This window comes from Schistocerca piceifrons, chromosome 3, assembly GCF_021461385.2.
Source record: "Schistocerca piceifrons isolate TAMUIC-IGC-003096 chromosome 3, iqSchPice1.1, whole genome shotgun sequence".
Lineage (NCBI taxonomy): Eukaryota > Metazoa > Arthropoda > Insecta > Orthoptera > Acrididae > Schistocerca > Schistocerca piceifrons.
The window spans coordinates 112834881-112860366 of NC_060140.1; the positions used below are offsets into that span (position 1 = coordinate 112834881).

Consider the following 25486-nt stretch of genomic DNA (forward strand, 5'->3'; position numbering starts at 1 on the left):
TTCTGTCGTTGAATATATGTAGCGCTACGCAGGCATGCTTCGCTGGCACAAAGACAAATACTGGCACCAAAACATCTGCGTCAGTAAATAAATAAAAAAAAGGTGGAAGACGAGCTTTTTTTTCTCCGCCCCGAGTTTCGACCACTGCATTTTCATACATTATCCAACGAAGTAAATACAAATTCCGTATTGTTCCTCTTCGAACGTAGCAGTATTTCAATGTACTACGAAAATCCGACTGGCAAGACTGTTTGGGATATTTGTCAATACGGCCAACTCTGCTTTCTGAATTTTTTCCTAACTGTGAGAAGAAATGGTTGCTAATAGGAACTTTTATGAATTGTGAATCACATGCAGTATTCTCTTCACCATAAGAATAATACGAATATAAACATTTTGCCATGTATTCTTTCGTGTTTGCTGCTATCTCATTTAAATCCTGTCAGCCTAATAAACTACGAAACTAGAGTGAGACAACAGCAGACGTGGGAGAATATACATACCATGTCATGTTTATATTCGTATTATTCTTATGCCTAATAGTGATACAGTCAAAAATGAAGCACGGCAATTGACTAGATTTTTAAATCTAAGATGACTAATTTCTATGCACAATGTAATGCACTAAAGAGGCGTCTGCAAAGATTTTCAAACGGAAAAAATTTTCGCTAAATTCTCGTTCAGAACATCTTCTATCATACGCAGTCTATTATTTGATTCTTGTTGATCATTATCAAAGAAACCAGCAATGTAAGTAGCAACGAATAGCAGTCTCATGCCATTGTTTCGCTAATGAGATGATTCCTCTCTTTTTTTTTTTTTTTTTAATTGTAAGCGGCGGTAGCGTGCACAAAAGCAAGCCATGCCGCGAGCGGCGACAGGCCGTAAACCCTATTTTCAGAATGCGACAAACAATGCATGACACAGCACAGTAATGCATTTTCAGCTTTGAGTGACGGAAACACCTATAACAAAGAGAACTGCACTTGTCAGATCAAAGAAAAATAAGCAATCAATTCAAACCAGACGAAGCACGTGAAAAAGGAAGGGTACCCGTTTAAATACGGACGGAGCGCCTGACGCATAACAACGGCTACCTGGTAAAGCTTAACTGCTAAGCTTATGACTCGAACCAAACTACTACAGCTGTATCGTCATTCATTCAACCTAAATTGTGTCTAATATTACAATGGACCAAGTTTGTTTTGATTTGGAAGTGCGGCCTAAAACTTTTCTCTCCCCTTGAATTTCTAATCTCAGATTTCAGGTGCGGCTTAGATTCGGGAAAATTTTTTTTCCTCGATTTCGAGTCTCATTTTTCAGGTGCAGCTTAGGTTCGAGTGCGGCTTAAATTCGAGTAAATACGGTACTCAGTAATCTACTGTTACATTTCTTCTTTTTAATCTCTGTGTGTACACTTCACACTCTGTGGTTTATCCCAACCTCCTTTTCTGGTTCTCTTGTACTTCTTAGCAGCACTGTTCACACGACTCTTACTCTGATGTCTTCCACTTTGTCTACAGTTCCCCTTGTTCTCAGTACTGGTGGGACCCCTCTCAATATTGAGTCTAAGTGGCCCGCCTCTCACTTCCAACCTTCCCTAACAAATTCCTCTTTCGTAATAGTTCCAGAAGACAATACTTTTTTAAAAAAATATTTGTATGTCTCAATAGACAGTAATTACAATCTCACACCTAAAGGTAAATATTAGCTGAATTGTTTCCTCATGGTTTAAAATTTTTCTCAAGTGAATTTCACTTTTTACATCATGAACTAGAAGTGCTTAACAATATAATACTAAATTCACCAACTTTAAAACAAACCTTCATATCATTATCACCTCCAATAGCAACACCAATTTCTCCTAGATCTTTCAACAGGTTGGTGAGCATTTCTGTTATGCGTTTCCTTTGGTGAGAGGACATATCTTTCAGTTGCTGAAGTTCTGATGATGTTGAGTTCAGCGCAGACTGAAAAAAAAAAAAAAAAATTATTTCAAATAGCAAGTGGTATTTTGTTACTGTAGGTAGAGCAATGTACATTTCATAGTATATGTGTCCTTTTTTCCCCCTAAGGTAAGTCTTTCCGCTCCCGGGATTGGAATGACTCCTTACCCTCTCCCTTAAAACCCACTTCCTTTCGTCTTCCCCTCTCCTTCCCTCTTTCCTGATGAGGCAACAGTTTGTTGTGAAAGCTTGAATTTTGTGTGTATGTTTGTGTTTGTTTGTGTGTCTATCGACCTGCCAGCGCTTTTGTTCGGTAAGTCACCTCATCTTTGTTTTTATATATAATTTTTCCCACGTGGAATGTTTCCTTCCATTATATTGAAGTATGATAAAATACGCATATCTCTCTCTCTCTCTCTCTCTCTCTCTCTCACACACACACACACACACACACACACACACACACACACACAGAGGTGGCCCTGCTCCAATACAATACAATAACCAATCACTGCAAAAATGATTATGACTTGTTCTGACTGTTGCTTCAAGTAACTTTAAAGGTAATCCACGATATGTCTAACCATGAATCAGAAATAACAGCCACCATACTAATCATAATGTTGCTGTTTCTGTGTATAAATAAAGCTGTAAGTAGTAGATAACACAGAATTTTTCTGCTATACACAACACTACAAAGGCAGTTATGTACTATAATTAAGGATAAAGTATATGCGCGGAAGTATGGTTTTGAATAACTATTCCTGAAATATCTGCATGTTCGTGATCTTTTGTCAGAATGTACAACGAATTTTACCATTTGATGAAGATTAAAATATTCATCTAACAGCTATTTACAGTCCATATGAGGTACACCATAATATAAACGAGTGATTAACAATCAATCTATCTGACTGCATGAAATTTAAACATTCGTGGTTTAAGATGAAACTTAAGAAATGTAGTTCTTATAGTTCTGCTGCTATTGCATTTTTAATGTCACTGTACCAGTAAGGGCAATGTACTAGAAGGCAATATTATGAAAATGGAAGAGGACATAGATGAAGAGGAAATGGGAGATATGATACTGTGTAAAGAGTTTGACAGAGCACTGAAACACCCAAGTCGAAACAAGGCCCTGGGAGTAGACTACTGACAGCTTTGGGAGAGCCAGCCGTAACAAAACTCTACCATCAGGAGAGCAAGATGTATGAGACAGGGAAAATGCCCTCAGACTTCAAGAACAATATAATAATTCCAATCCCAAAGAAAGTAAGTGTTGACAGCTGCAAAAACTACTGAACTATCAGTTTAATAAGTCCTGGTTGGGAAAGTAGTGAGACAGGGTTGTAGCCTCTCCCCAATATTATTAAATCTGTATATTGAGCAAGCAGTAAAGGAAACAAAAGAAAAGTTCGGAGTAGGTATTAAAATCTATTGAGAAGAAATAAAAACTTTGAGGTTCGCCGATGACATTGTAATTCTACCAGAGACAGCAAAGGACTTGGAAGAGCAGTTGGACGAAATGGACAGTGTCTTGAAAGGAGGGTATAAGATGAACATCAACAAAAGCAAAACGAGGATAATGGAATGTAGTCGAATTAAGTCGGGTGATGCTGAGGGAATTAGGTTAGGAAATGAGACGCTTAAAGTAGTAAATGAGTTTTGCTATTTGGGGAGCCAAATAACTGATGACGGTCGAAGTAGAGAGAATATAAAATGTAGACTGGCAATGGCAAGGAAAGCGTTTCTGAAGAAGAAAAATTTGTTAACATCGCGTATAGATTTAAATGTCAGGAAGTCGTTTCTGAAAGTATTTGTATGGAGTGTAGCCATGTATGAAAGTGAAACATGGACGATAAATAGTTTGGACAAGAAGAGAATAGAAGCTTTCAAAATGTGGTGCGACAGAAGAATGCTGAAGATTAGATGGGCAGATCACATAACTAATGAGGAGGTATTGAATAGAATTGGGGAGACGAGGAGTCTGTGGCACAACTTGACTAGAAGAAGGGATTGGTTGGTAGGACATGTTCTGAGGCATCAAGGGATCACCAATTTAGTATTGGAGGGCAGTGTGGAGGGTAAAAATCATTGAGGGAGACCAAGAGATGAATACACTAAGCAGATTCAGAACGATGTAGGCTGCAGTGCGTACTGGGAGATGATGAAGCTTGCACAGGATAGAGTAGCATCAAACCAGTCTCAGGACTGAAGATCACAACAACAGCAATAGGTGTGTACTAAATTGCTACAACCGAAGGCCCTTTACTGTGACTTCATAAAGGCCGCTAGCTCAAAAATACTGTGCCCAGAGGTAAGTTGTTATTCCGAACTGGGATCCTCTGCCCCAATGCCAGCTGGATTGGGCTCAAAGGAACAAAGTTCTATAAGAGCCTGCAGTCTCCATTTTGAGAGAGAATGAAAGATGAGTAAAAAACAAAAAAAATTACAAGAATGAATGATAAGGGGCGGGCCACTGTCAGACCAATAGCAGGCCCGCATGTGGTCCGCAGTTTGCACACCCTTGGTCTAGAACACAAATAATCTATTTACCCGATTATAAGATGAGGTTTTTTCCCAAATTCGTCATTCGAAAAACACAGGTTTCTTCTTATACTTACAGACGAGACTACTACTGCTGAGGTAAATGTTTTTACAATGTTTAACAGATTAATACATGAGACGCCTTACATTTACAGATGTAGTTTTGGCCATAGAGCTTTTGTACAAATTTATTTTGAAGAGTTCAGAAGGGTAATGTTTAGCAAATAGTGTTTTCGTTTGAATAGGATCAAGATTTGTCCACATTTCATTCTCAACATTGTGGCAACTAAAATCGACCATACGGGAAGTATACACTATGGACTTCTACCTCTGCAAACTCTTCAAAACTTCGTGCAATGGTTTACTACAGTTAATGCTGCATAATAACTGCGTTGAACATCGAAACAAAATTAAGTCATTTATGGGGGGAAGGTATCAGTCAAGGAGACGTGTAAAAATCAAATTTTTGGGCCAAATAGTTTTTGTGAAATCGAATGATAAGTGTGTCAAAGCAGTGGGAACACCATGTGTCTGCACAGGCGATCAGTGCAGTGATGACAAAATCGAGCACAGCGCGGAATGCGGGGAGCACGTGTCTGCAGCAGCGAAAGGGTTAATGAAGAGACAAAGCACTAGAAATTTCAAAAAATTGCATTCAAACCAATATAATTCGTGAAGTAAGGCACTTCGATATTGTTTTTAAATAATGAAAATATTAACCACCGCATAAGGTTTGAACTCATAACCTTTCACGTAGAAGTCCAACACCTTAACCATTACGCTAATGCAGATCGCCTGCCTACAGAACACAGTGAGGAGTCTAACACGTTACGCAAAATACTGACAAACACTTTTGGTATGACTATGAATTACTAACGCTTCGTCGAAGTAAAATAGGAAATAAACAATTACCGCTCTTCTTTAGTGCGAAAAAGTGGTTCGTGAGATTGATACAAACACCTTTCCTTCCTATCGCCTGAATTAGGAGTCTTATTGCTTGTTTGGTTTAATTAATTAATAGAATATGAAGCAATTGGTATAAAGAACGCTTTTTCCAAACTTTCTATAAAAGAAAGTCTGCTATCAAGACATTGCTTTTGTTCTATTACTTTATTTATGACTGAATGTTTCTAATAATGAAGACACTCGTCCATGCTATGCACTGCAGTCGAGATCTGGCAACGTCGTTCCCTGTTCATTGGCTGACTGTGTTTTGTGACGTCAGATGCGCAGAACGAACCTAAACTCGGCCGCCAACATAAATGACGCGCACTTTAGCAGTAAAAAGCAGCTTGGGTGGCTGACTAGTGGGATGAGGATATCATATAAAACAAAGAGGGAATTATATCAAAATGTTAGCAGTCACAATCAAGCTACAGTGCCCATTACAAACAGTACTGCAAGGTGCTTAAAAATGTTATTAGGAAGACAAAGAGTATGTGGTACACAAATGGAATAGCTAACTGACAGGATAAAATTAAAACCACATGGTCAGTTACGAAGGAAGTGTCTGGTCAGCAGCACAAGGTCGACAATATAAAGTCAGTTCGTAGTAAAAATATTTCTGTTACTGATAAATCAGATATATGTGCAGTATTTAACAATCATTTTCTGAGCATAGCTGGCAAATTAAATAAAAATTTAGTTTCTACAGGGAATCAAATAACACTCTTGGCAAATGCCTTTCCGAGATTGTTGTCTGAAATACTCCTCTATGATACAGACAAGGGGGAGACAGAGTCAAAACTAAATCACTGAAGACTAAGGACTACCATGTATATGAGGGAGCGTATAGCAGAATATTAAAGTGCTGTGCAGCACATGTTAGCCCTGTATTTAGCCATATTTATAATTTCTCCTTTAGGAATGGTCAGTTTCCTGAACGATTAAAGTACTCAGTAGTAAAGCCGCTTTATAAAAAGGGAGGGATAATGTAGACAATTTTAGACCTATTTCCATGCCATCAGTGTTTGTAAGAATAATTGATCATTTTATATCACACAATTTGCCATCAAACGTACAGTTCGCCTTTAGAACTCGTTTAACAACTGAAAATGCTATTACCTCTTCTCTGTGAGGTATTGGACAGGTTAAACAAAAAGTTTCCAAAGCTAGGCACATTTTTTGATTTAACTAAGGAGTTTGATTGTATTGTTCAGAAAATATTGCTCCAGAAGTTGGACCATTACGGAATACTGGGAGTAGCTCACAAATGGTTAACCTCTTACTTGAGCAACAGACAGCAAAAGGTCATTATTCACAATGTTGAGCATGGCTGTGATGTGGGGTCTGAGTGGGGTACAGTCAAATAGAGGCGCCCCAGGGATCAGTGCTGGAACCACTACTGTTCCTTATTTATGTAAATGATATACCCTCTAGTATTACGAGTAACTCCAAAATATTACTATTTGCTGATGACACTAGTATGTTGCGTGCAATATTGGGTCAGTTTCAAATAGTGCAGTTTATGACCTAAGGTCATGGCTTGTAGAAAATAAACTAAAGCTAAATCACAAGAAGACTCACTTTTTACAGTTTCTAACACGCAATTCAACAAAACCCAACATTTTAACTTCACAAAATGGGCATAGGATTAGTGAAACTGTACAGTTTAAATTTCTATGTGTTTAGATAGATAGTAAACTGCTGTGGAAAGACCACGTTCACGTTCAGGATCTTGTTCGAAGACTTAATACTGCCATTTTAACTATTCAAACACTATCTGAAGTAAGTGACCATTCTACACAAAAATTAGTCTACTTTACTTATTTTCATTCACTTATGTCATATGGTATTGTATTTTGGGGTAACTATTCCCATTCTAAAAGGATAGTTTTGGCTTAGAAACGAGCAGTTTGGGAAATAAGTAGTGTAACTTCGCAAACCTCTCGTTGAGCCCTGTTCAAAAGTCTGGGTATTTTGACATTGGTATACATGCCAGACTTGTGAACGAACACACACACACACACACACACACACACACACACACACACACACACACACACACACACAGAGAGAGATATATATATATATATATATATATATATATATATATATGAATATAATAGAGGGAAACATTCCACGTGGGAAAAATATATCTAAAAAGAAAGATGATGAAACTTACCAAACAAAAGCGCTGGCAGGTCGATAGACACACAAACAAACACAAACATACACACAAAATTCTAGCTTTCGCAACCAATGGTTGCCTCGTCAGGAAAGAGGGAAGGAGAAGGAAAGACAAAAGGATATGGGTTTTAAGGGAGACGGTAAGGAGTCATTCCAATCCCGGGAGCGGAAAGACTTACCTTAGGGGGAAAAAGGACAGGTATACACTCGCGCACACACACACATATCCATCCACACATACACAGACACAAGCAGACATTTATATATATATATATATATATATATATATATATATATATATATAACGTCGTTTCTTGTTAACAATATCAGCTTATTCCGAAGAATAAACAGCTTTCACTCAGTTAACATGCGGCAAAAATCAAACCTGCATTTGGAATTGATGTAAACAACTTGTTTTTGTTTATTTTATTTCTCCTTGTATTATCAAAACATAGACAAACAATAAATCACATATGTTTAGAATAGGTGTAATGGTAACGTTTTAGGCACATCAATAAAAGTTTGTAGTTTTGATTAGCCAGAGTATGTTAAAAAATGAATTTTTCTCAAGGAGCCTCTTCAAAAATGGGGGTCTTATATTCAGGATTATCTTACACTCGGATAAATACAGTAAATATAGATTGTAGCAATAAAAACGAATTTCAATTTCTAAAAAAAATATTAGCCATATAGATTGTTTATCAAATGCATCTCAATTTGCGAAGTTATAAGATCATGTCAACATGCCAGACTCCTCAATGTAGGAAGCACTGCATTGTAATAATAATAATAATAATAATAATAATAATAATAATAAATAATGAATGATTGTTTGCAATCCAAAAAGATACCCAAATTTAATACTGACAAAGCACTTTAACTTTTTCCACAAAATAATCGTTGGCGTGAGTATCTGCAACTCTCTAACCATCCTTTTTAACAGTGAGAGATTAGAGTACTTGAACGATAATCCCAACTACGTTTTTATATCAATCAATGGCATTTGGGAAAGGAGGTGAAGTTTACCTGTTTCTGCATAAGTTCTTCTGTAAGGCTTTCATATTCCTTGTTTTTTGTTTCCACTTCTTGCGACTTTTGGTCATAATTAACTGCTAATTCTTCCAGAGCTTGAAGGACTTCTTTGACTTCTTCCTTTGCACTCTCATTCTCCTGCTGGATCCGATTCATCTCTTGCTGGAGCAGTTCATAATCTCTCCTAGTTGATGCAATAAGCTGTAATGAATGAAGATATATTTGTCATGGCAATGCTATTACAAACAATGCAATGTTACTTGTTCATTTAGAGCAAATTTCAAACAATTACTGCAAATATTTGCCTCAAGATCATCATCACACTTCAGTTAACTTTCTTTAAAGTGTGGCAAACTAGAAAAGTAGTGGAGGTGGATTTCTTTATAATACCACAAAATCAACATTTAACAATTTAGTTCAGTTTCTTATGGTGTGAAACAGTGTTCTACACAATAACAATGAAATTTCACATATATTCCTTATTTACATGACACCACTAAAAATGAATGTGGTACATAGCATGGTATTTAAAACAAAAATACATTTGTTAGTCACCAATGTTTGAGAGATTTCTAAATGCAGATCTACTGGACATATGTAGATTCACTTAAGCTGATTTATAATGACATGGATACTCCATGCCAATCTTGTTGCAAGTCTCCACACTACTGAAAACGGCAGTTATGCAATTTTTTGGAAATGCGTCACAGATGTGTAAGCACGGATGCAATTTTTTTTGAACACCCAATGAAATCCTTTCCTTAGTTCTGTTTAAGCAACATTACAGTTTGGATGTTTTGTGTTCTTCAAGATAATATATGTGGCATTAGTTAAAGTTTTAATTACCATCTAGAGAAAAAAGTTATATAGTTAATTCTCCTTTTGTTTGCGGGTACAAGTCTGCAGGTCTCTTGCAAACTGAAATTCCCACACCACAGTAACATAAAACACAAGAGGGGCAGCCATTTAATAAAGCGGAGTATCGTAACCCCATTTTTTGCATCTGAGGGGGAAAGATGCTGCAACAATTGATACTGAGACCGTCGAACTGTACAGTAACAACGCATTATTGTACCCATTATTTTACCCAGGATTAATGAGGACACCACAGCTGTTTTAGTAAATATCACTGAAGAAAATATTCCAGCTAGCTGTATTTTTTGAGAAACTATTTATTTTACCATAACTAGTTTTGGGCATGAGCCCATCATCAGATGGTAGCGAGGCATTCTTGTGCAAATTAGAAAAGGATATATTAAATCTAGGATGGAATGTAAGAATATTATGAAAACGGTAGTTGCAACTCACCATATAGCAGAAATGCTGAGTCACAGATAGGCATAACAGACTGTCACAGAATAAGCTTTAGGCCAATAAGGTCTTTGTCAAAAGTGGCTGCAACTTAACTTGTATGCCATATAAATGGTTGCACAGGCAGCCCTGCTTTAATGGGATAGGTGATGTTTGTGACATGACTGGAGTAGGTGGGTGTGGGAGGATGTATGGGACAGGTCTTGCATCAGGTTCTATTACAGGGATACGAGCCATGAGGTAAGGGGTTGGGAGCAGGGATTGTGTAAGGATGGACGAGTGTACTGTGTAGGTTCGTTGGCCAGCAGAATACAACTGTGGGAGAGGTGGGAAGGATAGTGGGCAGGACAGTTTTCATTTCAGAGCATGATGAGAGGTGGTCAAAATCCTGGCAGAGAATGTAATTCAGATGCTTACGAGAGGAATGGTCCTCTATGGCCGGACAGTGAGACTTTGGGAGGTAATGGGTGACTGGAAAGATAAGGCATGAGAGATTTGTTTTTGACGAGGTTGGGAGGATAATTACAGTCTGTAAAGGCCTCAGCAAGACCCTCGGTATATTTCGAAAGGGACTGCTCGTTGCAGAGGATGAGACAACCACGAGAGGCTAGGCTGTGTGGAAGGGACTTCTCGATATGGAACGGGTGGCAGCTATTCAAGTGGAGGTACACCAGCAATACCTCCACACCACCTGCTGCTGCTGCTGCTGTTGCTATGCCTATCTGCGACTCAGCATCTCTGCTATATGGTGAAATGGATAGATCTACTCACCACATAGCAGAGATGTCAGGTCGCAGACAGGCACAGCAAGAAGACTACTTAACATGTAAGCTTTTGGCGAAACACACTCACACTCACACACACGCCAAAATCACCATCTCAGACTGCCAAGATCATGTGTGTTTGAGTTGCATCTGCGTGCGCGTTTTATCCATTTCAGAAGGTCTTCTGGCCAAAAGCTTCCGTGTTTAGTAGTCGTTTTGCTGGGCCTACTTGCAGCTCAACATCTCCGCTATGTGGTGATGAAACTGTCATTATGCCACCCTGAAAAATCTGTTGTTTGTACAAATTTCACGTTGTTATGATCATGAGGAAAGGTTTTCATTTGTGCCTTACAGTCTTACAATACTATATTGTAATTAATAAACAAAATCCTTTACTCAAGAATGTAATGCTGTGAAGTTTGTACAAGAAATCCTCACTGCCATCTCACGATGGGCTCAGGCTCAAAACTAGTTACAGCAAAATAAATTATTTCTCGAAATGTTTTTTTTTTTTTTTTTTTTTGTTTGTGGTTTTAGGGCGCAAAACTTCTATGGTCATTAGCGCCCAGCCCGTGACGTAGAAAACAGGAAAAAAACGAAATTTAAAATCAGCAGCAATGGAAACAAAGTCAGAAAATTTGAGAAACTAAAGGCAGAAGGAATGCTTAAAAGTCCACTATAGAAAGGGGTTGGTTGTCCCCAAAAAAAAAAGGTTCAAATGACTGACGTCATTTCACTGTCACTAATAAACTGTAGAACGCGGTCAGCTGAGCGCGTGTCATCTGCTAAAATCAACGATAGATCAGGCGATAGCTGTAGACGGGAGCGTAACGGATTAAAATAGGGGCATTCAATTAAAAGGTGTCTGACCGTCCACAGCTGAGAGCAGTGGGGACAGAGTGGGGGAGGATCACCGCTTAAAAGATGTCGATGACTAAAAAGACAGTGCCCTATCCGGAGTCTAGCTAAAATTACCTCCTCCCGACGACGCGTTCGGGAGGAAGAGGTCCAAGCGCAAGGAACGGCTTTCACTTCCCGCAATTTATTGTGGGAAAGTGTTGACCAATGCGCATGCCATAAATGAGTAACTTGGCGACATAAACCGCTCCGTAGATCGCTAAACGGAAGAGACTGAAGAGCTGGCCGAGGAAGAGAAACTGCAGCCTTGGCCGCTATATCGGCCGCCTCATTTCCACAGATACCAGCGTGTCCCGGGAGCCAGAGGAACGCCACTGAGACGCCCCCCAGGTGGAGCAAGCGCAGACAGTCCTGAATCCGGTGGACCAGAGGGTGCACAGGGTAAAGAGCTTGGAGACTTAGGAGAGAGCTGAGAGAATCTGAGCAGATTACGTACTGTATCCGCTGATGGCGGCGGATGTAGTGGACAGCCTGGAGAACAGCGTAAAGCTCCGCAGTATAAACCGAACACTGGTCGGGAAGCCGAAAGTGATTTGGGGTGTCGCCAACAATATAGGCACTCCCTACACCTAACGATGTTTTCGAGCCATCGGTGTAAATAAATGTGGCTTCCGTCATTTGTGCACATAGAGCAGCAAATGCCCGACGGTAAACAAGTGTAGGGGTACCATCCTTGGGAAATTGACATAGGTCTCTGAGCAAGTCGATCCGGGGACGGTGCCAAGGCGGTGCTGTACCCCAAGTTGTCAAGAAGGTTTTAGGAAAGCGGAAGGAAAGAGAATGGAGCAGTTGACGGAAGCGGACTCCCGGGGGTAGTAGGGAGGAGGAGCGGCCTGCATACCCGACATCAAAGGAGGCGTCGAAAAAAAGGTTATGGGCTGGATTAGCAGGCATGGAAGACAGATGGCTAGCATAACGACTCAGAAGGACTGCCCGCCGATTGGACAGCGGAGGTTCAGCAGTCTCAGCATAAAGGCTTTCCACAGGGCTGGTGTAAAAAGCTCCAGACACTAAACGTAATCCACGGTGGTGGATAGAGTCGAGACGCCGAAGAATAGACGGCCGAGCAGAGGAGTAGACTATGCTTCCATAATCCAATTTCGAGCGCACTAAGGCGCGATAGAGGCGGAGAAGGACCACCCGGTCCGCTCCCCAAGAGGTACCATTCAGGACACGGAGGGTGTTAAGGGAACGCAGACAGCGAGCCGAAAGATAGGAAACGTGGGAGGACCAGCACAGTTTTCTGTCAAACATAAGACCCAAGAATTTAACGACGTCGGAAAACGGAAGGTTGACAGGACCTAGATGTAAGGAGGGCGGAAGAAACTCCTTACGTCGCCAAAAATTAACACAAACGGTCTTACTGGGTGAGAAACGGAAGCCGGTTTCGATGCTCCACGAGTGGAGGCGATCGAGACATCCTTGAAGACGTCTTTCAAGAAGGCTGGTCCTTTGAGAACTGTAGTAGATCGCAAAATCGTCCACAAAGAGGGAGCCCGAGACATCAGGAAGGAGACAATCCATAATTGGATTAATGGCGATGGCAAACAGTACAACACTCAGCACGGAGCCCTGGGGTACCCCGTTTTCTTGGGAGAAGGTACGGGAGAGAGTAGTGTTCACCCGCACCCTAAATGTGCGCTCTGCCATAAATTCGCGAAGAAAAAGGGGCAGCCGGCCTCGAAAGCCCCAAGAGAACAGTGTGCGGAGGATGCCTGTCCTCCAACAGGTATCGTACGCTCTCTCCAGATCAAAAAATATTGCTACCGTTTGGCGTTTCCGGAGAAAATTGTTCATGATATAAGTGGAGAGAGCAACAAGATGGTCAACAGCAGAACGATGCTTTCGGAATCCGCATTGGGCTGGTGTTAAAAGACTGCGGGACTCCAGCCACCAAGCTAAACGGTAATTCACCATACGCTCCAAAACCTTACAGACACTACTCGTGAGAGAAATGGGGCGATAGCTAGAGGGGAGATGTTTGTCCTTTCCAGGTTTCGGAACGGGAACGACAATAGCTTCCCGCCATCGCCTGGGAAAGGTACTGTCGGTCCAAATTCGATTATAAAGGCGAAGGAGGTGACGCAGGCTATGGGTTGATAAATGCAGCAACATTTGGACATGGATACCATCCGGTCCTGGGGCGGAGGAGCGAGAAGTAGAGAGTGCATGTTGGAGTTCGCGCATGGAGAAAACAGTATTGTAGCTTTCGCGATTTTGAGAGGAGAAAGCAAGAGGTCGCACTTCCGCTGCACGTTTCTTCGGGAGAAACGCTGGCGGGTAATTTGAGGAGCTCGAAATCTCAGCAAAGTGCTGACCCAATGAGTTAGAAATTGCGACGGGGTCCACTAAGGTATCATGCGCGACAGTGAGCCCAGAGACCGGGGAGAAACTAGGCGCGCCTGAGAACCGTCGAAGCCGACTCCAAACTTCCGAGGAGGGAGTGAAGTTGTTAAATGAGCTAGTAAAGAATTTCCAGCTTGCCTTCTTGCTATCGCGGATGACGCGACGGCATCGCGCACGGAGCTGCTTATATCGGATACAGTTGGACAAAGTTGGATGGTGACGGAAAATGCGAAGAGCACGTCGCCGCTCACGTATTGCGTCACGGCAGGCCTCGTTCCACCACGGAACTGGAGGGCGCCGGGGCAATTCGGAGGTGCGTGGTATTGAACGTTCCGCAGCTGTGAGAATAACGTCGGTAAAATGTGTGACCTCATCGTCGACGCTGGGAAAGCGACGGTCATCGAATGTCGCTAGAGACGAAAAAAGTGTCCAATCGGCTTGGGCAAACTTCCAGCGTCGCGAGCGCATATATGGCAGTTGAGGCTGCAGTCGAAGAACACATGGAAAGTGGTCACTCGAGTGTGTATCATCAAGGGCGAACCATTCGAAGCGCCGAGCTAGCGGAACAGTACCGACCGCAAGGTCCAAATGGGATAAATTTGCCGTGGAGGCAGACAAAAATGTAGGGACCCCAGTGTTGAGGCAGACTAGATCCGCTTGGTGGAAGACGTCTAGCAATAGTGAGCCACGTGGACAAGGATGTGGAGATCCCCAAAGCGGGTGGTGGGCATTGAAGTCCCCAACCAGCAAATAGGGGGGTGGAAGCTGATCAAGAAGATGAAGGAGATCAGCTCGTGCCATTGGTGTAGACGATGGAATGTATACCGTACAAAGAGAGAACGTGTATCCAGAAAGGGAAAGACGGACGGCGACAGCTTGGAAGGAAGTGTTTAAGGGGATTGGGTGATAATGGAGAGTATCATGGAGCAGAATCATGAGTCCTCCATGGGCTGGAGTGCCTTCAACTGAGGGGAGGTCATATCGGACGGACTGAAAATGAGGGAGAACAAAGCGGTCATGGGGACGCAGCTTTGTTTCCTGAAGACAGAAGATGACCGGCGAGTAGGATCGTGAGAGGATCGACAATTCCTCCCGATTGGCGCGAATGCCGCGGATATTCCAGTGGATAATGGACATAGGGTGAACAGAAAATGGAGGAACGGCACCAAGGGTGCTGTCAACTCAACGACTGCTCAGAGCTTGCGACCGACAGCATGGAATGGCATTCAGTCGAAGGCAGAAGATCCTGATCCATAGGTTGGTCAGGAGCAGCTCCTGCCACCAACGATCGGCCAGTTGACCGGCCACCAACAGTGCGCCTCGGCGACACGGAAGATGGCCGAGGGCGATTTCCGCCAGGTGGTGCTGTAGATGGGACACGCCTTGGCGGAGAAGGAGAGGAACTGTGTTTCTTCGTAGCCTTCTTGGAGGTATGTTTAGATGAAGGAGGAACCGATGGTTGTGAAGTTGCAGTACGTAAAAACTCTTCACGAGAATGCTCTTTTTTTGTAGACTTGGCGTCTGACTTTTGGGCTCGAGATTTAGCAGAACCCGACGAAGGGTGAGCCATAGAGTGGGCAGGCGAAAGAGGTGAGGTTGAACGGGCGATCTTTGCGCTGGCCGATCTGACGACCGTGGTACTAAATGTGAGGTCGCAAGTCTGCGTGGCCGCCTCCTTTGTTGGCCGAGGAGAAGCAAGGACAGCGCTGTATTTTCCTTTCTGAGGCACGGTGGGCTGTCGACTGGCGAGTAACTTTCGAGCAGCAAAGGTCGACACCTTTTCCTTCACTCTTATTTCCTGGATCAGCTTTTCGTCCTTAAAAACAAGGCAATCTCGAGAGGAAGCAGCGTGGTCACCCATACAGTTGATGCAGCGAGGGGATGGAGGTGGACAAGCACCCTCATGGGCATCCCTGCCACACGTAACACATTTGGCCGGATTGGAACAGGACTGGCTGGTGTGATTGAACCGCTGACATCGATAGCAACGCGTAGGGTTTGGGACATACGGGCGAACGGAAATTATCTCATAGCCTGCTTTGATTTTTGATGGGAGTTGAACTTTGTCAAAAGTCAAGAAGACAGTGCGGGTTGGAATGATGTTCGAGTCAACCCTTTTCATAACCCGATGAACAGCGGTGACGCCCTGGTCAGACAGGTAGTGCTGAATTTCTTCGTCAGACAATCCATCGAGGGAGCGTGTATAAACGACTCCACGCGAGGAATTTAAGGTACGGTGCGGTTCCACCCGGACAGGGAAGGTATGGAGCAGAGAAGTACGCAGCAATTTTTGAGCCTGGAGGGCACTGTGTGTTTCTAACAACAGGGTACCATTCCGTAATCTGGAACAAGACTTTACAGGACCCGCAATTGCGTCGACACCTTTCTGAATAATGAAAGGGTTGACCGTGGAAAAGTCGTGACCTTCGTCAGACCGAGAAACAACAAGGAACTGTGGCAACGATGGAAGAACCGTCTGTGGCTGAGACTCAGTGAACTTACGTTTGTGAGCAGACATAGTGGAAGGTGAGGAAACCATTGCGGAAGAATCCCCCATGATTACCGGCGTCTCCGATGGCGCGCTCCTCCCTTGTGGGGGCCCTCACCGAGGGCACACCCGCCTTAGGTGATTGTTCACACCTCAGGTCACACCTCCCGACATACGGACGGAGGGACCAATCGGCACTTTCGGAAGGTATCAGCTCGGGTAATCACCCCTCCCTGGGCCTGGCCTTTACCAGGGGGTACGTACGTGTCCTACCTGTCTACCCGGGGCGGGGAATTACGCGTTACCCCGTCACCGGCTACGCATGGAAGTGCGTGGGTCGGCCTTCAGACACGCACAGGGAGGAAGAAAGAGAAAGGGAAAGGAAAGAAGAGGGGGTCTCAAACGCCGCAGCGGAGAAAAGGGTAAAGAGAAGAGGTAAGGAAAGGAGAAGGACAAAGGAAGGAAGAAGACAGACAAGCAAGGAAGAAGAAGAAGGCGGTACATTTACAAGCGTCCGTCTCCGGACGTAGGCGCAAACCATGCTCCCAGAGGGGGAGAAAGTAAAGGAAAGAGCAAGAGGTGAGGGGGGGTGAAGACAGGGGATGGGGAAGGATGCGGAAAGGGAAGGTATGCAGCCCGGAAAGGAAGGAAGGCCACATTAGCTCGGGGCCCCGTGCTCGCTACGCACGTATCCACAAAAGAGATGTGGATCCCCTGGGGGGTTCTCGAAATGTGTGCCTGGTGACAGTTTTATTTTCAGTGATATTTACAAAAGCACAACTTAATGGTTAGTGTTGCACGCAATTACAGTGACAAAGAACAAAGAGTCAGATCATCCCAGTGAAGGAAGTGAAGACCAGTCACAGATCAGTTTTCAACATTTTACATGGTATTTCAAACATGACAAATGTATTTGACTACCTGGTTCCACATCACCTCACATCCATCCAAAAACCCCACCAAACTGAAGTACCAGCTGAAATGTTACAGCTGTTCCAGACTAATCTGGACAACTTCTTTAGCCACATAAGTACCACATACAAGTGCTTCAAGTACCATTATGATCCCAAGACAAAGGAGCAAAGCAAGCAGTGGAAATGTGAACTCGCCATCGAAGAAAGACCTCAATATTATCAGACAAAGTGATAATGAATGTTTTTTGGGGGGCTATCATACTGCGGAACTAACAGATTGTGCTCATAAGGGTGGCAAATTGTTGGAGGAGCTTATGACAATCTCCCAACATAGTACTTTTGTTCCACGAAAATACCCCACTTTATTCTGCACAGGATGCAGACATACATTTTGCTTCTCAGAGCTAACAAATTTTGTCTCATCCCCAAGACTCTCAAGACATGACACCCAGCCACCATCTTCCTCTTTCCTCAGATGAAGGAACCATTATGTGGCAGGCAGAATATTTCCTCAATAGCCAGGATGAAGACTTACACAAACAATTTCTCCACCACAGCAACCATGTAATTTCTCTTTGACTTGCATACTGACAATTCCTCAAATGGCATAATGGTTAGCGATGTTAATAGCAGCTAGTCTGCTTTAACCTAGGGCATTTGAAAATGGGATTTATGTTGACATGATGGGAATTATACAAATTTTTAAAGTATCTATAATAATTACTTGTGTGTGTGTGTGTGTTTTAACAATTAAACACATTTATTGATTTATATGACAACTGACAGGAAAACCTCTCTCAGAGTAATAATGGCAAGAAAGTATAGTATCACCATTTTGCAGGCAGACCAACAAAGGGTGATTACGTGGGAGGGTGCAGGGCGGGGGGAGGGGGTAGAATTCCGCAATTTCCGAGTTCAAAATACACTTTTCTGGGGTGAAAATAAACTATACCTCAGGTGAAAGCACATTTTTTGTCATGTTTAGTGACAACATAATTTATCTCGGATCTGTAAAACTTACAAATGCTTTGAATGTAAAGGTTTTATACACCAGTGTAGAACTTCTCTGCACTTTAGGAAACAAAACCCCGCAAAAAAACATGTTTTTGAAAGATCTCTGATGTGTGGCAATACGTACACTGCGTATTTCCTTGTTACGAAAGTGTAAATACAAACTTCGCTAAATACAGCATGGTAGCTTCCGATGAACTGAGATTGAGACTGCACTGCGCAGTGAGGTTTTGTCAACCAATCGTAGCCCATGTCATGTGGTCTTGCCAGCAAATGGCAAGCTGATATTCAAAGCTTAGGACATGTGATGCCATTAGCCAAGCAACATCACTGTTAAGTAATGTGACTCAAAAACAGGAAAAGTTCATGGTTTAAATTAATATACCAAGGTGTAGTTAAGCATGGTCCTAAGAAACTAGCTTAAAGTGCAGCAGCTGAATATTTCTGACAAGCATGACCATAAATAATTTCACTGCTGTGCACCAAACATTTCATGCATTGCCTGGCTGAATACATGTTCTGTGTAGTACTTTGATTTTTCCATACAAAAGCCCATTACATGTGAAACTGCTCACGAACTCACCTTGCCCTTTTTTTGAAGGATAATTATACCTTTTTGCCATCACTACTGCGTAATTTGTAATATACGAAAGAACTGAAATAAATATGAATAACCAAACTTAAAGTTTGGTCTTTTTTAGCATGTGTTATCATTTACGATATATCAAACACAAATGTGCCAGAAAATGTTAAACAATGGCTCAAACAGGTGATTTTCTGGGCCTGAAATTTTTCTGAGTGGCTGGCCCACAAAGTGTTGGATTTCGAAAGGGTGTCAAATACTCTATGATTTAAGAAATTCATTGCACATTCTCGCACGAAACATAATTCATCTAGCATAAAAGGAAATATGCTTTGAAAATAATGTTCTTAAACCAACATTCACAATATTTTCCCATGGTATGTTACAAATGTAAAATGTTCTGACGTAATGCTTATTGAAAGCAGTTTATTGTTACACAGTACTGCATAGTCTTTGCACTTAATGCCTCTGACACATTTTACTGTTGGCAGACGCTTGTGTTTGGATTGTGTATTGTGGTTGTAAATGGTGCATTTTCAATGCAAAAAAAAGTTTTATTTTGGTGTTATTCTCATGTTTATGGTTTAGTGCTGCAGTATTATTCTGCAGTAGTAGGCCAAGTAAAATTCTTTGTTAGAGTATCAGTTCTTACTAGATAAATTTAAAAAAATGAACTGAAAACTGAAACAATGAAAGATTCTTTAATTGTAAAAAAATTCCAGGGTATTTCATGGATGAAAAAACTGCCTTGTTTTCCCATGATTTCCTGGTTGTTAAGGGGTGTATAAACCCTGCAACAGATATCTTGAAGAACTGTAGATACCTCGGAATGTGGAGATTTTGGTAGAACAACATGAACTCATCAGCTAAACAGATTCAACTGCACTCCTCAAATAGACATAATGATACAAAAAAAGGGGTGGGGGGGGGGGATGCCAAGGAAGTGATAACAGATCAATGGACATACGTTTTACTGAATAGGCTTACAAACAGCAACTAAAATGCTTGCTTTTATCTCAAGTAATCTATGTAGTAAAGCTCCACATTCTGGAACATATATGACCTGAAAGAAACTACAGAAAATTGCAGACCTAGTATGATTTCAATCAAAAAATGAGAGAAACTTTCAACTGCTAATGTCACTGGCCACAGGTAACCCTTTGACTGCAATCATTCTGAAGAAAGATTGCATTAAAGCAATTAACTGAAACTGTTACCTCCTCTTGTTCAAGCATCTGATCCTTTAACTTCTCTACAAGCTGACTCTGCTGGTTGATCTCTTCATCTTTTTCATCAAGTTGCTGGTACAGTTTCTCACGTTCCTCTTCCAATTTTTGCCTTTCTTCATTTGACAGGGATCCAATCATCACACCTCCACCTGGAGTTGCTGGCACCGGGCCCAAAACATCCTCTTTTTTAACCTCTATTGACTGAGTGATAGGTGTCGCAGCATCCAGAGGTTCCTAGAAAGAGACATTTTTTATACTAAATGTTCCAATGCAGAGTACTTTCATTTCTATACATCATCCCTTACTACCATTTAACTGTATGTAAACAAAAGCAATAGCTTGATAAATGCAATACAACTGAATTTTATATAATCCACAAAATTCGTGTATATAAATAGAGCCTTATAGTTTTAAATATAAATAATGTGAATGTAGCAAAACAATGTAAGTAAAATATTGTAGGAAATTAAAGTTAACTTCATTATGAAGAATCAATTGAATATGAATAAAAATGCGTTCTGAAACCAAATGCTGCATGAAAATAATTGCATTCTTTGTTATATCAAATGCTTAAAGTGTATTACGGACGGACACCACATTGTGAAACAGGGTTAATAGAAGGTAACAATCATCTACTGTCAGTTATCTGTGTTCACCATAACACTCAACTGAAACTCTGCTCCTCCAACCATATTACAACCCACGGAAATATCAACCCTAACCTCCATTTGGAACTGAAAAGCAAAATATATATGCTGCGTAAATCTGTGTGCCTTACAGAGCACTGGAAGACCTAAGTCAAACAAAGACATCTGGAGTAAGCAACATTGTCGGAATTATTAATATCCTTGGGAGAACATAACATGGCAAAACTATCCCACCCGATATATGAGACAAGCGTAATAACCTCTGACATCAACAGGAATATGATAATTCCTGTTTCAATGATTGCACATGCTGACAGGCGTGAACACAACAGAATCACCAGTTTACTAAGTAATGACTGCAAAATACTGACACAAATTATTTACAGGAGATGAAAGGACTGCTACAAGCTGACCTCAGGACATTCAGTTCAGGCTCCAAAGAAAAGAAAGAAAAGAAGGAACATGAGAGAGAAATCTGATTCTACGACTTATCTTACAAGATAGACTGAAGAAAGGAAAAATCTACATTTTAGATTTAAAGATTTTTAAAAAATTTTTTATTTTGACCACAATACACACGGGAATTTTTAAGGTGGCAGGACTAACATGCAGGCAGTGAAGGGTTTTGTATGACATGTAGTGAGACCAGACAACAGTTATAACAATGACATCAAACGGAAGATGTAGTTGAAAAGGGAATGAGACAGCTCTGTGAGTGTTATTTAATCTGTACATTAAGCAAGAAGTAAAGGAAACCAAACAGAAATTTGGGAAAGAGCTTAAGAGTTCAGGGTGAAGAAACAAACACCCTGAGATTTACCTATGACATTTAAAGTCTATCAGAAGAGCCAAAGATGAGGAAGATTACTTGAACGGAATGGGTAGTGTCTTGAAATGAAATGGTAATACAAATATCAACTAAACTGAAACAAGGGTAACTCAATGCACTCAAACAGAATCAGGTGATGTTAAGAAAATTATATTGGAAAATAGATGCTGAAAGTTGTAAACTGATAATGACTGAAGGTCTACAAAAGAATGCTGAAGATTAGATCGGTAAACAGATAATTAATGAAGATGTGCTTGTCCTGGGGAGAAAAGAAATATATAACATAAATGGAGTAAAAGAAGGAGATAGTTGAAAAGACAGATCCTGAGCACCATGGAATTGTCAATGAAGACACTTGCAAAGAATAGAGCAGCATCAAAGCAGACTTCAGACAGACCACAATAACAAATATGTTGTTGTTGTTGTGGTCTTCAGTCCTGAGACTGGTTTGATGCAGCTCTCCATGCTACTCTATCCTGTGCAAGCTTCTTCATCTCCCAGTACCTACTGCAACCTACATCCTTCTGAATTTGCTTAGTGTATTCATCTCTTGGTCTCCCTCTACGATTTTTACCCTCCACACTGCCCTCCAATACTAAATTGGTGAGCCCTTGATGCCTCAACCCATGTCCTACCAACCGATCCCTTCTTCTAGCCAAGTTGTGCCACAAACTTCTCTTCTCCCCAAACCTATTCAATACCTCCTCATTAGTTACATGATCTACCCATCTAATCTTTAGCATTCTTCTGTAGCACCACATTTCAAAAGCTTCTATTCTGTTCTTGTCCAAACTATTTATCGTCCATGTTTCACTTCCATACATGGCTACATTCCATACAAATACTTTCAGAAATGACTTCCTGACAAATCTATACTCGATGTTAACAAATTTCTCTTCTTCAGAAACGCTGTCCTTGCCATTGCCAGTCTACCTTTTATATCCTCTCTACTTCGACCATCATCAGTTATTTTGCTCCCCAAATAGCAAAATTCCTTTACTACTTTGAGTGTCTCATTTCCTAATCTAATTCCCTCAGCATCACCCGACTTCATTCGACTACATTCCATTATCCTCGTTTTGCTCTGCTAAGAAAACATTTGTTTTGCTTTGCTAACAAATATAACTTCTCCAAATCATGAACCCCAAAATACTCAGCTGCTGCTAAGACAAAGCTTCACACCTGACTCTTTTCATATTATTTTCCTCAATAACAATAACAATTTCATAGCAGCTTTGGGGCAATACGTAGCTCTGACCTCTTCGAATCTCTTCATGTTCTGCAAATTGGGTATGAAGAAGGTCTGATACCCTGATATTCTGCTGCTGTCAAACACTGGCACTATCATCATAACATTTGTGAGTGAGAATGGCACTTTGATGCCTAGGTATTAATGAAAGCAATGAATTGAGAAAACACCACCATCAATATTTATTATTTCACTATGCTTGCAACCTGTACCATAAATGATTTCCTGTCTAACACAGTAACAGTTACGTAACAACTATCATGTATGCATGCATGTTTAAACTCTATTCAGTTCCTGTAAATTTACAGTAATTTATACTACTTTAAAGACATATTTCCCCATGTATCAGTAACAGAACCAAGTGAGGTAAAGGCATTTATATTACAAAAAATTTAGTATCTCTCTCCCAAATCTCTTTTTTTTCCCCTTCCCTCCATGTACCTATTAATCACCAAGTATTAAGTGAGTTGGTGTGAAAACAGCGCTACAGACTCTGCAATATTATTACATACTTCCAATCAGAGACAGACCACTCATATTATACAAGTCTGATCATCAGAACTATTCTTAATATATAAAAACTAAAGAACAAGTGGAAATAACTGACTTATACAGCTCATAATATTGATCATCTACACAAAAATTTCACTTCTTTGTAAAGCAGCAAAAATTATGTTTTTTCTCTTTGATTTGTCTAAACAAGGATATCATTCTTACAACTGTAACACACGACCCATTTTCTTCTCATCACACTACGAAAGAGAGAGGGTAGTGCCACTGATATTCACAATGATCATTTTGCTTCTTATTCTGCTGGTACTATTTATTGCCACACAGGAATCAAAAACCACCATTCAAAGTTTCATAAATGTTTGTGAGTAGCTATAAATTTGTTGCTGTTATCAGAGACAGGAGCCTTTTCCCCCTATTGCGTTGCTGTACATAATTTATTCAACCTAACTAGTGAAACTAAATAGAGTCTGTTTAAGGTCCAAGTGTTATCTGTGATGAGGTAAAATGTGACAACAGCATTTATATAACTATTTAAAACAAAGGGACGTGTTAAATTCAATAAGAAGTATTTCTATGGCTACCATGAAAAATTATAGTAACCTTTTGGTATAATACAAAGAAAACAGGAATACAACGGAGCCAACTCTCAGTAGAGAAAATTTAATATGAAAAAGAAATAAAAGCACTTCTGAACCCCATATAAAAGTAGTCTGATGTGGCAATGGTAGACGAGTTGGAATTCAGTTATTAGGACTATAAAAAACAAATTTTACATACTTTTCAATACGTGAGACTGAGTTACAGGAGATGTCTCAATCACTTAAATAAAACCACTGCAAGCAGCACACAAGAAAACACAAGGAAAAAAATCCACTATGCATTAATGCTCCATTACCTGCAAGTTCACCTGCTCATCTACGTTAACCGTTTCTCCCGAGCGCCACCTGCTGAGCTCCAATTCTAGTTTTTCCAGTTTCCCTTTCAGCCGTGCCACTTTCTCCTTCTCCTTCTCATAGCGTCGTTTCCATTCCTCAGCAGTTAACTCTTCATTCACACATACCACATTCTTTATAGTCTTTGCTCTAAAATAGTAATGGAAGAAAATCAGTAATTTAGTTGTACCTTAATTTAAAATCATTCTGTGACATTCGTATGCATCTTGGAACTGCCAGATGAATTTCTTTGCAAAAATACTTTCCTCTGAGTTGTAGTCCCAACAAATTATATCTCTATTTTCAGTTGTTTGAAACAATTCAGAAAAGTGAAATACATGATGATTTCCCCTTCATTGGAGACCACAGCTTCTGACATGTCTGAACAACAAGTTATGGTTGGAATATTACAACATATATGTGGTCATATGTGATGGGGCAAGGTCCATGCCTGCCACAGCACTATTTTGGCTGTCCTTAGCATGGCATCATGTATGAAAGTGTGTCCACTGTGCATTCTGTTTCACCTTTGCACTTGATAATGACAATAACTCAGACTGTGATAGTGTGAAATAAATGACTAACAAAAACTTACATTCCAATGGTGAAATGGTGGGAAATTCATTAAAAAAGGTCATATTTTCAATCTATTAGTTCTCAATAACACAGCTCTTGTAGTTTAGAGCCTTAACCCTAATTTCCTATCACTCCACAGAGGCCCATTTACACACTTTTATCCTCGTTATGGTTTTTCATTCATACAGTATATTTTCAAAATTATTTCTCCACCCTCATTTCCAAACTAATTTTCCTATGCACACCCAAATACTTACTTCCGACAACACATTTGTAGCTTGATTCTAATATTTTACACAAAAAATTGAAATTATCAACAATACTTGAAAACAAGTTGTTGAATGAAAAAAGTATGAGAAACCACTGGAAACTTCTCTACAACTGAATGCCTATTTTATTAACAGCAAAAATAACTATGGCGTAAAATCTAACACAAAATAAATAACTATGTATAATAATGTGTGTGTCCATAATATACTAACTTAGCGGTCTAATGATCTTCAATCAATTCCAGTCATTATA

General features: G+C 40.7%; 1 protein-coding gene across 1 annotated transcript in view; it reads right to left on the reverse strand.

Moving 5' to 3' along the window:
- The window catches only part of LOC124787705 (kinesin heavy chain), an 81795-nt gene that overhangs the window by 26781 nt on the left and 29528 nt on the right, over positions 1-25486 (reverse strand). Inside the window, exons 7-10 of the mRNA XM_047254539.1 lie at positions 24352-24538; positions 20207-20452; positions 8649-8855; positions 1824-1970 (exon numbers count right to left, since the gene is read on the reverse strand). Coding sequence (XP_047110495.1) covers positions 1824-1970; positions 8649-8855; positions 20207-20452; positions 24352-24538 — 787 coding nt within the window. The remainder of the gene's footprint in view (positions 1-1823; positions 1971-8648; positions 8856-20206; positions 20453-24351; positions 24539-25486) is intronic.